Source organism: Uloborus diversus, unplaced genomic scaffold (genome assembly GCF_026930045.1).
Source record: "Uloborus diversus isolate 005 unplaced genomic scaffold, Udiv.v.3.1 scaffold_14, whole genome shotgun sequence".
Classification (NCBI taxonomy): domain Eukaryota; kingdom Metazoa; phylum Arthropoda; class Arachnida; order Araneae; family Uloboridae; genus Uloborus; species Uloborus diversus.
This window is the reverse complement of record NW_026558098.1, coordinates 7,704,590-7,716,873: the sequence shown is the minus strand read 5'-3', so window position 1 is coordinate 7,716,873 and position 12,284 is coordinate 7,704,590. Positions and strand designations below refer to the sequence as shown.

Sequence of the window (12,284 nt, the reverse complement as noted above, 5' to 3'; positions counted from 1 at the left end):
TAATAATAATAATTTGAATTTTGACATCTGGAATTCAAATTATGTTTTTCGCAATCACGAGTGTGTGTGTGAATGTAGGCGTGTGTGTTTGTGTCTGTGTGCAGGCATGAGTGTGTGGGTATGTGTTTGTGTGTGTGGGTAGGTGCGTGTGTGTGTAGGATATAGACGCTATCTGGAGACGGTTTTCGCTATAGGAGCAGCGTCGGGAGGAGCCGGTCGACGGTGGGGCTGCAGAGGGAGGCGGAGGAAAATAAAATCATAGAACATCAAAACAGTCAAATAAGAACAATAAGCAATCGTGATTGCTGAAAAAAAAAAGAATCTAACAAGATCAGATTTATCGTAGACTTCAAACCCAAGGGTTAATGAAAAACAAACACAAACCTATTCAGACCAAGAGGAAATCGTTGAAGATGATGTTAATACTGGAAAAGAGTTGTCGCTCGAAGAACAGTTACTACATATATAATAGTATATGTTCAGCTGTAAATAATAATGATAAAAGAAATAATTCACATAATTCAAAAGAAAAGCTAATAGCAAGACTTTAAACAGGGAAACACACACACAAAAAAAACAGGAATTCTCAACAACGGATTAAAAGAGCGATTACAGACTCAAATCTTCAGGGCTGTTACATGGCTTTTTTTTATGGAAAATGAAGGGCAACTAAAAGTTGCAGGATGTCTAGAAAATGTTGACGCAGTTGTATCTACTTCTTATAAATTTCGTAAAATTTGTTGCCAAGTTTACGGAATTTCATTATTTAGAATGGAATAAGCTCAGGTTTCCAATGATAGCTGTTCATGCGAGAGAAGAAAGAGTTAATGTTGAGAGTATGGAACGCAACAAAAACTTTTGGAAGAGATAGAAAATTAAAGATCCTTTGTTTTGAATGGTGTTATCTTGATAAAATTGTTCCACCTTAAAAACTGATGAAAAGATGAATCTTCTCCGTTGGTAATTTCTAAGACAATTGCTAGGTATGCATAGACATTTCTAAAAAAAATTAATTTTCCTTAAAACACCTGTGTGTGAATCAAAATTCTTGTAAAATGTAATTTTCTTTCAAATAAATACTTTTTCCTATGAACGCACATCTTTATTTGGCTCTACTTTGTTCTACAATGATTTTAAATAGGGAAAACTATTTTGAGCCAAAGTAACCCATACGTAAGGTAACATTGGCCAAAATAAAAAAAATAAAATAAAAAGTGTAATAATACTTTGAAACAAAGTGATCAGTATTAAAAAATTAAATTAAAAGAACGCTAGACATTAGAAAAAGGTTTCCACAGTTGATAATATGAATAATTACAAAATTATTGAGAAATGATAAGAAGTTCTAAAATGTTGGTCGAAGTAGCCCACGATTTCGGTAATTTTAGCAGTTGACTCTCATTAAACAAGTTTTTGAGGTTTTTAAATGGGCAAGATTTCGGCATGACGAATAAATGAAGAATAAAACCGGATAAAACTCATATATCAAGCACCTAATAGCCCTGCTTGTGCTTAAAACTTTTTCTTTTTGTAATATACTCTGATTCTTACTTTTTTTCCTTTCTTTTCAGCTTAAATTAGGAATGTATGCTGTTGGAAGGCAGCAAATATTTGGCATCAACTCACACCTTTCTTTCTGCTTTTGTCTGAGGACTCGTGTAGAAGTGATTACGTGAGGAAATGCAGCAATGATGAAATACTCTACATTTTAAGTTTACATGCATTCCTGTCGCAGCAGCAGCAAGGAGGGCTAATGCCTCTTGTACGAAGTGCAGGCTGTGGATATTCGGATTTACTTTTCGCGATGTTGCCAGTAAATATCTTTAACTTAGCATGCATTAGAATTCATGTAGTAGTACTTCTTGTTTAAGTAAAGATCTATTCGTCCACTCAGGGTAATTGAAAAAAGAAAAATTTTCCTTAGTAAAAAAATCCTTCATCTTGGGAATTTCAAGAAAGAACACTTCTATATTCTTTCGCAATGGCGTATCAGTCTGAGATCCTCCACGGTTCTAAAAACAATTATTTGTGTGAACATTGTTTAAAATCATTTTCCAACGCCAGTCGTTTAGAAATGCATCTGAGAATCCATAATGGTGAAAAACCATATAGATGTGAGCACTGCTCAAAGGCATTTTCCGAAGATTCAAATTTAAAAAGACATCAGAAAATCCACACTGGCGAGAAACCGTATTCTTGTAATTATTGTCCGAAGGCATTTATAACAGCGTTTACCTTAAAGACACATCTGAGACTCCATACTGGTGAGAAACCGTATTCCTGTGAATGTTGTTCAAAGACATTTTCCTGCTCTTCAAATTTAAAGAAGCATCTGAAAGTACATACTGGAGAGAAACCGTACTCCTGTGAACGTTGTTCATTGGCATTTTGCCGCCTTAGCAGTTTGAAATTGCATGTGAGGACCCATACTGGCGAGAAACCGCATTCCTGTGAACATTGCTCAAAGTCATTTTACCGCGCGTCAAGTTTAAAGGAACATCTGAGGACCCATTCTGGCGAGAAACCGTATTCCTGTGAACATTGCTCAACGTCATTTTACCACGCGTCAACTTTAAAGACACATCTGAGATTCCATACTGGTGAGAAACCGTATTCCTGTAAATATTGTTCGAAGACATTTTCCTGTTCTTCACATTTAAAGACACACCTGAGGTTCCATACTGGAGAGAAACCATATTCCTGTGAACACTGTTCAAAGGCATTTTACAGCGCGTCAACTTTAAAGAAACATCTTAGAGTACATACTGGAGAGAAACCGTTCTCCTGTGAGTTTTGCTCAAAGGCATTTTCCCTCTCTCCAGATTTAAAGACGCATCTAAGAACCCATACCGGCGAGAAACCGTATTCCTGTGAACATTGTTCAATGGCATTTTGCCACCTTAGCAGTTTAAAATTACACCTGAGGACTCATTCTGGCGAGGAACTGCACCAGAAATTTTCCTGTGAAGTTTGTCTAAAGAAATTTTCTCTACTAGTAAACCTGAAAAGGCACGTGAGAATCCATACCGGAGAAAAGCCGTTTTCCTGTAAAGTGTGTTCTAAGAAATTTTCTCGTAAAGAGCACCTGAAAAATCACTTGAGAAGACATACTGTAGAAACAAGGCCGTAGCCAGGATATTTTTTCGGGGAGGGACATGGTCGGAGGCAAAAATGGTTCCGGACATATGATGGGAAAAAATAGCGTTTAAAAATTATGTTTATTATTTTGTTTGCAAAAATTAGACTGAAATGTAATTAAAAAATTAGTTTCTAATAATACTTCAATAATTTCGTAATACATTTACACTAATCACAGTTGAAAAGCAATCTACTATTGCCATTTGAAAATAGAGAGAAAAAAAAACACCGTTAAAGGCTGATCTACAAAATTACGCATTTAATCAAAAGTATGATTAGATTAAAAGTGGTTTGATCATGTAAATCTGTTGAGTATTGTTGAAGTATATATAACAAAGAATGTTTTGAAAATGTTATTTTGTAATAAATGTCATTAACATTCTAGGAAAGAACAAAGATATAAAAAAGTTAAGATGCTTTGAATTTTTTTTAAAAATGTGTATGTGGGTGTGGAGGGGGTGAGAAAGAGAAAGGGTCTGACTGGAAACAAGATTTGTATAACAAGGTCTAGTGAAGGAGTAGAGGGAAGAATTTTGATCAGATAGTCTTCGTTTCTTTATTTTTTAGAGAAAGGATAAATCCTGACGGTCCCCACCCTGGCTACGCCCCTGTGTAGAAAAGCCATTTGTCTCCGAAGAGAAAATATAGATTCCTTGTAGTGAAAATTACTTACAACATAATTGTAAGTAATTTTCTCTACAAGGAAACCCGAAAAAGCACTTTAAAATCCATACTGGGATAAAGCCTCATTGTCACAGCTGATAAATGTTCGCTACAATCTGCGTGAATTGTTAAGAATCCATTTTGGCGACAAAAGGAAATTCTCGTGATTTGTGTTTGTAGGTTTTTCTCGACTAGGTAGTACTCGCCGAACACTTGAGAACCTACTCTAACAAACGACGGTTTTCTTGTAAATCTTTTTTGAACCCATTTTCTCAACAAGGAAATTTGCATTCACTTTTGAAAATCCAAGCAGATAAGACGCCATTGAAAGTGGAAGTTTTTTAAGGCATTTTATGCTGCTGAAATATTGACAATGTAGCTTAATGTACGAAAGTTTCTATTCTTTGTTACTTCATTACTTTGAAGCATTTTATAAAATTGTTAAACTTTATTAGAATTTGAAGTTTCAGGAAAAATATTGAATCTTGCGGGAACATAACAAGGAAAAACTTTGTCTTAGAAATTACAAAGGAATGTGGGATATTGATACTTGTGCTCTTCAAGTTCAAAATATGTTTCATAAATTTTCGAATACAGATCATTTATATTTTTTCTATGCTATGAGGGAGCGGCGTGCCTAGCATGAGCGATTCCCCCCCCCCTCCTCTACAAACACACACACAAAAAAAAGTTTCAATGTTTTATGTAAACATAAAAATACGGAATTCATACAATTTTCAGAAACAAGTGCGTGTGTAGTATATGACGAAATTTTAAATTGGCTAACCCACAAAAAATAAACTATGCATTGCCGTCGCGAGGTCAAAAAAGTAATTTGGTGTATATAATTGAAAAATATAATATTTTTGTGAGACGAATGGCAATTGAAACCATCTGCAAAACCCCTCGAGATACAATTGTGATGTAGACCGATGGTAGCGACAGTGGCTCCAACACCACTGAAAGCGGAGTGCGCATCAAGATACAGTTCAGGTCCGGTTAAAAAAAAGTTTTATTTGGTTTAAACTAGATATTTTGGTTTAAACCGGGTTTATTTGGTTTAAACATTATTTAAAAGAAAACTATTTTTATTCAAGGAAATGAATTAATTGTTAAGAAATGTTTAATACTCATATCTGTACTGTTCTTCGTAATAAATTAAATAATTAAGAGTCAAATCTTATAATTTTATTTCCTCATGCTTAGAGATTTCTATAGGAGAATATTGTTTGAAAATCTCTAACTATTATATAAAAAAAAAACACAATACGTAGGGGAGACCGGGGCAAGATGACGAATGCCTTAAATTTTCCGTTTTAAACTAGGTAACTGCATCAACTGCGTGCTACTGGCTCTCCTATCCGCTATTAGTACGCGGAATAGTATAGAGACGCTGAAATCGCCATATTTGTGTTAGTTCTGCAGCTCTGATTGTTTACCGTTGCTGTAAAAATTCAGACCAAGTTCTTGTAGGCCCAAGTCTATATAATTCATGTCAAACAATCCAGTTGCATCAAGAAAAGCCAAGAGTGGTGGCATGAAGAATGTTACAAGCATGAAAATGGCATTTTTATTTGTGTCTATTAATAGCTGCACAACTTAACACTTGAACATTACGCTACAATGCATTACGCTTAATTTGATACTTAGTAAGATGTAAAAACACTGTTATCATTTGTAAAACTAGACAACATATTCAAATCATTAAATGTGTTCAACCTTTTGCAACGTTGTCATCTTGCCCCTAGGTCAAAGTCGATTTGTTAAGGTTATGAAAAAATAAAAAATATCCTTCGTTATTTTTATTTGAAAAAATAAATGGTAATACATTTAGTGCTACAAAGGACTACTCTAACAGCTCATGTAAAATTAATTTTACTATCCTTAAAAGTAAATTAATAAACCACGAAAGTTGTTAGCATAGTCATCTTGCCCCGGTCTCTCCTAAATGGTTCTCGGTATAAATAATCAAATAAATAATTTACTGTGATAGTTCAGACTTCATTACTTACAAATAACTAACAACCCATCAGATTCATTTTCATTGCAATACATTTTTCATGTGAGGGCTGATTATCACCTATAAGGTATACGTGTAGGCAGTGCTGTAGTTGGGAAATAATGTTTCAGGGGCCTTAACCATAGGGTTTGGATGGACTGATAAAAAGGAAAGATGGTTTGAAACCAGTTTACATTACATTTCCATTAGTTTTACAGTTTAAAAAAAATGCTACAACCACATCATTATGTGTAAGGTAGAATCCATGTGAAATTCAACAAGGGCTGTAACATGATAGTCTCGGATTTTTTTGAATTTAACATAAGTTAAAATTCATAAAAAATTAAGAAATACGTTTTTTTTTTTACCCAAAAAAATTCTTAGGCCGAGATACAGGCCACCAAAGATGGCGATTCTGTCATGATTTCTCACTTGGGATTTTCGTCAAAATCTTCAAAGTACATTATTTCAGGAACGGTAGAACATATTTTGTTGCGGTTTGTTTTATTTGAAAGGATATTTTTTTTCTTGTTTAAAAAAATATGCAACATTTTGAAATGTGTGCTTTAGTGTTTTTTTTCCACAGTCTTATGAGAAAAAAAAGTTTAAAATAATGTTTTTGGTTTTTCTCAAATCTGTCCGTTTCAAAAATTTTCATTATTTTAGTTTATTAGTACTACTAAGCACTGCGTTCCCTGAAAAGGACAGCTTCCACTTTTCCGTTTCACATATTTTGTAGGCATTTGAAAAAATGAGGGTTTTTAAGGAACTCTTTACATATTGCAGTCCTGAAAATTCAAAAAAAAAAAAAAAAAAAAAAATCCGCAACAAGTGGCCAGAAAAAACTTTTAATTAGTTTATATAGCGAAATTTTCATTTTCAATCGCCATTTTATTCAGGATGTGAAATTTAGTGAGAACATTTAGCTTAACGATTCTTTCGGCGCTATGCTGAAAGGTTGCGTGGGGAAAAGCAGCGAATCGGCTGGAGACCGCGTTCTAGTTTTCATAAAAAAATATAACTCCTGGATAAAGTAGAGACTCAAAATGAAAATTTCGCTGTATAAACTAATTAAAAGTTTTTTCTGCCACTTGTTGCGGATTTTTTTTTTTTTTTTTTTTTTGAATTTTTATGACTGCAATTATGTAAGGAGTTCCTTCAAAACCCTCATTTTTTTTTTTTTTTCAAATGCCTCAAAAATCTGTTAAACGAAAAAGTGGAAGCTCTCCTTTTCAGGGAACGTAGTGCTCAGTGGTACTAATAAACTAAAAAAAATGAAACTTTTTGAAACTGACATATTTGAGAAAAATCAAAAACATTGTTTTAAACTTTTTCTTTCAAAAGACTGTGGGGAAAATAAGTAAAAGCGTAAATTTCAAAATGTATCATATGTTTTTAAATAAGAAAAAACATCCTTTTTAACGAAACAAACCGCAACAAAATATATCCTACCGTTCCTGAGATAATGTACTTTAAAGATTTTGACGAGAATCCCAACTGAGAAGTCATGACAGGACCGCCATCTTTGGCGGCCTGTATCTCGGCTCAAAAAAATTTTTGGGCCAAAAAAAAAAAATAATAATAATAATAATGTAATGTATTTCTTAATTTTGTATGAATTTTAACATATGTTAAATTCAAAAAAATCCGAGACCATCATGTTTCAGCCCTTTGTTGAATTGACATGGATTCTACCGTAAGTTTAAAAATGTACACACTTATAAAAGGAGCAATGGAGTTTTTTTGGAAATAAAAGTATTTACTTGAATGTGTTGCTTTTTGTACACAAATTGTCTTCCATTTCAAATTGTTGAATTGATTTTAATGAAGATTGAGTGACTAAAACATCAAAAAAAAAAAAAAAAAAAAGAAATCCTCCCATAATGGGCTAATTCGTGTTGTCCATTTTCTGTTATCCCCCTTCTGATGTCAACTGGTCCCTGAAAACGGCTATACTGATAATGTTACGTTGCCGTTTTCTAGAAAGTTCGCTTAATACTTTTTTCTACAAACAGATCAAAATAATTTTTCATTTAAAAAGCTCACACAAAGTTTCTTTTTCGAAAGCTATTTTTTCAAGATAAATTTGTGTTATAGCTGTTTGAAGCCGCTTCAGCATTCTTTTTGTTTTATTTTCTTTTGTCTGTAAGAGAGAGTTCCCCTGATCGTCTAATCTCTCTTCGTGAGAATTGAGGACTAGAGCTGCTGACACTCTGCTTGAAAGTTTTCCAAAAGTTGGTGACACTTGTATTTGCCTCATTGCATCACGAATTCTTTTAATATCAGATTTACTACTTGCTTTCGATCACAATGTTGGAGACGAAGACCTGGAGGACTTTGTGACCATGTGCATATTTAACGTCTCCTGTCACCATTTATGAAGACGGTAGATATTTGGCTAGGACCAAACACAAGCCCCTCCAGTCACAAGAAGTCCCATGCCTTTCCGAGTCGGCCCTTATACCAAATTTTTCCTACTACTTCATTAAATAATAGTATATTTTAAAACATTTTTATTATACTTGGCCTGATTTTCACGGAAAAATCTGAGGCCTGCTTTTGTTTATAAATCATGTTCTCCACCAGACGAGATCTATGCGGTCGGGTAATATCATCCTGGAAAACAAAGGAATCTCCAATGGCTCCAGCGTAACGGATGGTCGCAGTATCTTGTCTGAATACCTTCGGCCCGTCAAAGTACCATTTCGAATAATATGCAGATCCGTACGTCCGCCTATGCTGGTTCCACCCCATATCATCCTACCAACTCATCTGTATTGTGATCTTTCACGAATGAATGCGGGATTCTTTTGAGTGCCCCTGTCCCTCCATGCCATAACACTTCGGGTGTCGCACTCCAGACTGATTTGGGACTCGTCTGTAAAAAGCACTTGGATCCAGTTATGTTGCTCCTAATCTCGATGTTCAGCAGCCCATCTTCTTTGAGCTGCACGGTGGAGTGGGGTCAATGGACTGCAGACCATTGACCTACGTGCACAGAGCCCTCCCTCACGAAGCCGATTACGTACTGTTTGGCCGGACATCCTTCGTCCTGTTGCCATGAGCAACTGTCTTTGCTGCTGTTCTGTTTCAACGGGCTGTTAAGAGTATATACCGGTCATCAGTTGCTGTAGTGGCGTGTGGCCGACCCTGCCCTGGTCGACGTCTAACACTGTCCTCTTAACACTGTCCCCATAAGACGCTCGAACGTGGCTGGTGCATTGCAGAGGCCGAAGGGCATCACTTTGAACTGCTATAAACATTGTCCAGTTGTAAACGCCGTCTTTTCTCGGTCATCGGGGTGTATCTCTACCTGCCAGTAGCCGCTCTTCAAGTCCAGGGTCGAAAACCACTGGTGTCCGGAAAGAGTGTCTAAGGTGTGGAAGAGAATAACTCTTTCTTGGTGATGTCGTTTAGGTGCCGATAATCAACACAAAATCTGGTGGAGTCATCTTTCTTTCGAACCAAGACGATGGGGGAAGCCCAAGGACTGGATGAGGGTTCGATGACGTCATTCTCCTGCATCTCTTCCAGGAGGGTCTCAACCTCTTCCTTCTTGGCAAACGGTAGTCGTCTTGGATGCTGCTCAATAGGGCGATGTTCTCCAGTGTCGATCCTATGCTGCGTTAAATTCGTACGGCCAACATCCTCCGATGTAGATGAAAACAGATGCTTGAAGTCGTCCACCAATTGTTCCGCAGCAGTTCTTTGATCTTTTGATAATGGCGGACCCCCCATTAACTTCGATGTGAAGGACTCAGAAGACACAGTCTTTGGAGAATTGATTCTTCTAATGATGCAGTTTACTGGAATACATGTTGCTAACACATTCATCTTTCCGAATATTCCTCGGCCTTTCACTCACGTTGGCGACTTTCACAGAATTACATCCTTTGAAAAGGTCCACAAGCGTAGAAGCTACCAGCACTCCTTTTGGGTTACTGCTTAGGTTAGGGTATTCAATGAGGCCGAATCGAAAACTATTGCTTTCTTCAATGGCGCCAGGTATTAATGATTCTGTTCTAGAGGGTATGGTGAAGTCCTTTTGTGCTATTATTTGATGAGCGGATTTTACGTCATTTTCTGCGTTGAAGACTGCTATGTCTTCTCTCATCGAGTGCAGTTCATTAGTCTTGAAGTCAAGGATGAAGTCGTATTTCTTTAAAAAGTTCAATCCGATTTCGAAGGGGTCCGTCATATCAGCAACGAATGCCGTATGATGGTAGGTGGCATTCCCAAACACTATTTCCAAGTCCACTTTACCTTCAATCTCGATTTTGTCACCTGTCACAGTCTGGAGACTTACGCGTGGCGATGTCCACAACAGTTTCAATCCAAATTCACGGGCCACATCTGTCCTAATGATTGTCACATTGGCTCCAGTGTCGACAATAAGTTTGCAGGGATTCCCATTTACATGTGAGCGTAAATGAAAAGTCCATTACTGCCGCTACTAGAAGAGGAAATCTGCAGAGCTCTGGTGGTGGTGATTTCCTTCCCTCGCGTAGCTTGGTGAGCCGGATAGCTCCTTCACAGGTGCCCTTCACTACCGCATTTCCAGCATTTCTGCTCGATTGGTCTCTCAAGTTCAGCGAGGTGGGACGACCTGGAATCAGACTCATCAGCTTCCAGAGACCGGATTAGATGGCGATCCACACGGGGTGCTTCTTGGATGACCTCATATCTCATCGCATACACCAAAGCAGATTTCAGGTCGTTTACATCCGCCATCCGGAGGGCTTTCTGGATTTCAGTATCCCGAACTCCGTCGATGAAGTAGTTAAGTGCCAAGTTTTCTCGAACATCTGCAGGACAGTCGCAAAAAGCCAGATGAGACAATTTCTCAACGTCCGCCGTTAGCTCTTGCAAGGTTTCTCATGTTGTCTGGAAACGGGATTTCAACTGGAGTCGACTGAAATCTTTCTGGCATTTCTCACCGAAGCGAAGCTCCAACGCAGATGTGAGGGCGGCGAAATCAAGGCGCTGACTGTTCGGAAGCGTCTGTAGAATGTCCGCTGCGTCACCTCTCAGGGATGCCGCAAGATGGCAGGCCTTGGTTACACAGTCCCATCCATTTGCTTCCGAAACTATTAGGAACTGGGTCTTGTACACTTGCCATGAGGATTTGCCGTCAAATGTGGCAAGTTTAATTGAAGGTCGCGTAGCTGAATGCACAACGTCAGCAGCACCGCTTCCAAGCGTCACCAATTTCCTTTCCAGGTCTTTAACGATCTCTTCTTTAAGTTGATGGAATTTTCTATCTTCTTCTTCCAATTTATTTTCTACAGCATTGCATCGGCCTTCAAGGGTACTCAATTTTTCTTCAAATTTCTTTTCGATTTTGTTTTCCACTGCGATGAATCGGCCTTCAACTGCTTCAAACTTTCCTTCAATAGCAACAACTCGCTGCTCTATCGCATTAAATTTATTTTCCATTACAGTCTTTACTGAAGTAAGGTAGTTTTTAATTTCCTCTTGGTTAGAAGCTAAGTCGTTTTTCAGCACCGTTAAATCACTTTTTAATTGTTCTTGATTAGCCGCCATATCACTCTTCACAGAGTTGATTGCGTCAAGAAGTTGTTATATTTAATCATCCATTGCGCAAGTAATCACCATAAAAAATAAAGTCCAAATTCAAAGTCTTTATGAAAAATGTCCAAGGTCACACTTACTCCAAGAAAGTCCTGAAGAAGCACCACGTTGGGCGCCAATTGTTAAGAGTTCGTGATGCCAGGGCTGTGGAGTCGGAGTCGGACGGATTTTGAGGTAAAGGAGTCGGAGTCGTATGAAAACATACCGACTTTAACTCCGACACCGGGTTTTTTTTTCTTTAATTTTCACTGACTCTCCTTGAATTTTTTTGAAAAACTGACTACTAACTAATTTGACTACATGTATAAGAGCCTACTTGTACTAATAAGAAAATAACTCATTGTGGCAACCGGCTGGCTTGATTGTTTATCGAACTTTCTGTAACAGCTACCTACGTGCCGTCTCCTAGTTTGCTTATTTTCTAACTTTATTTAACTGATAGCAACTGTCAGCAAACAGTTTTGTTGCTTAAAATTTTCTAAGTAATCACTTTCAAGCAAAAATAATGATACATTTTTCCCTCGATCTCAGTTATAAAATAGTAAAAGGAATGTATGTATCGCTTGAGCAAGTCAGGAAAATACTGAGGGTACTTGGTAAATTAAAATAAGGCAGGAAAGCGCAAATCAGCACTTAATTGTAGTTAATCCTAAACTCTTAATGTTAAAGTTAATTCTGAAGCTGCGAGTAAAATTAAAAATTGAGCCAAGAAATTTAGGTATTCGTACAAAGTGTAAAATTTGCTCGAGACGTACATGTACCCGACCTCTCTTCGCAATATAGTGCAATATTTTTGTTGAATTTTTTTAGATGAAATTCAAAATTTATTACTTGGGAAATGTTTCAGAATTAAAGTACATCAATTTTTACGAACTCTGAAATTAAGTTTAGG

The 12,284-nt window shown here is 37.0% G+C and overlaps 1 protein-coding gene across 1 annotated transcript; it reads left to right on the top strand.

Annotated features, from left to right (window-relative positions):
- The first annotated feature begins 1,793 nt into the window (after positions 1–1,793).
- On the top strand, positions 1,794–3,130 carry LOC129232896 (zinc finger protein 271-like). Its single transcript, XM_054866999.1, has one exon. The coding sequence runs from the start codon at positions 1,982–1,984 to the stop codon at positions 3,128–3,130; it is 1,149 nt and encodes a 382-aa protein (XP_054722974.1). The 5' UTR covers positions 1,794–1,981.
- Positions 3,131–12,284: the final 9,154 nt, after the last annotated feature.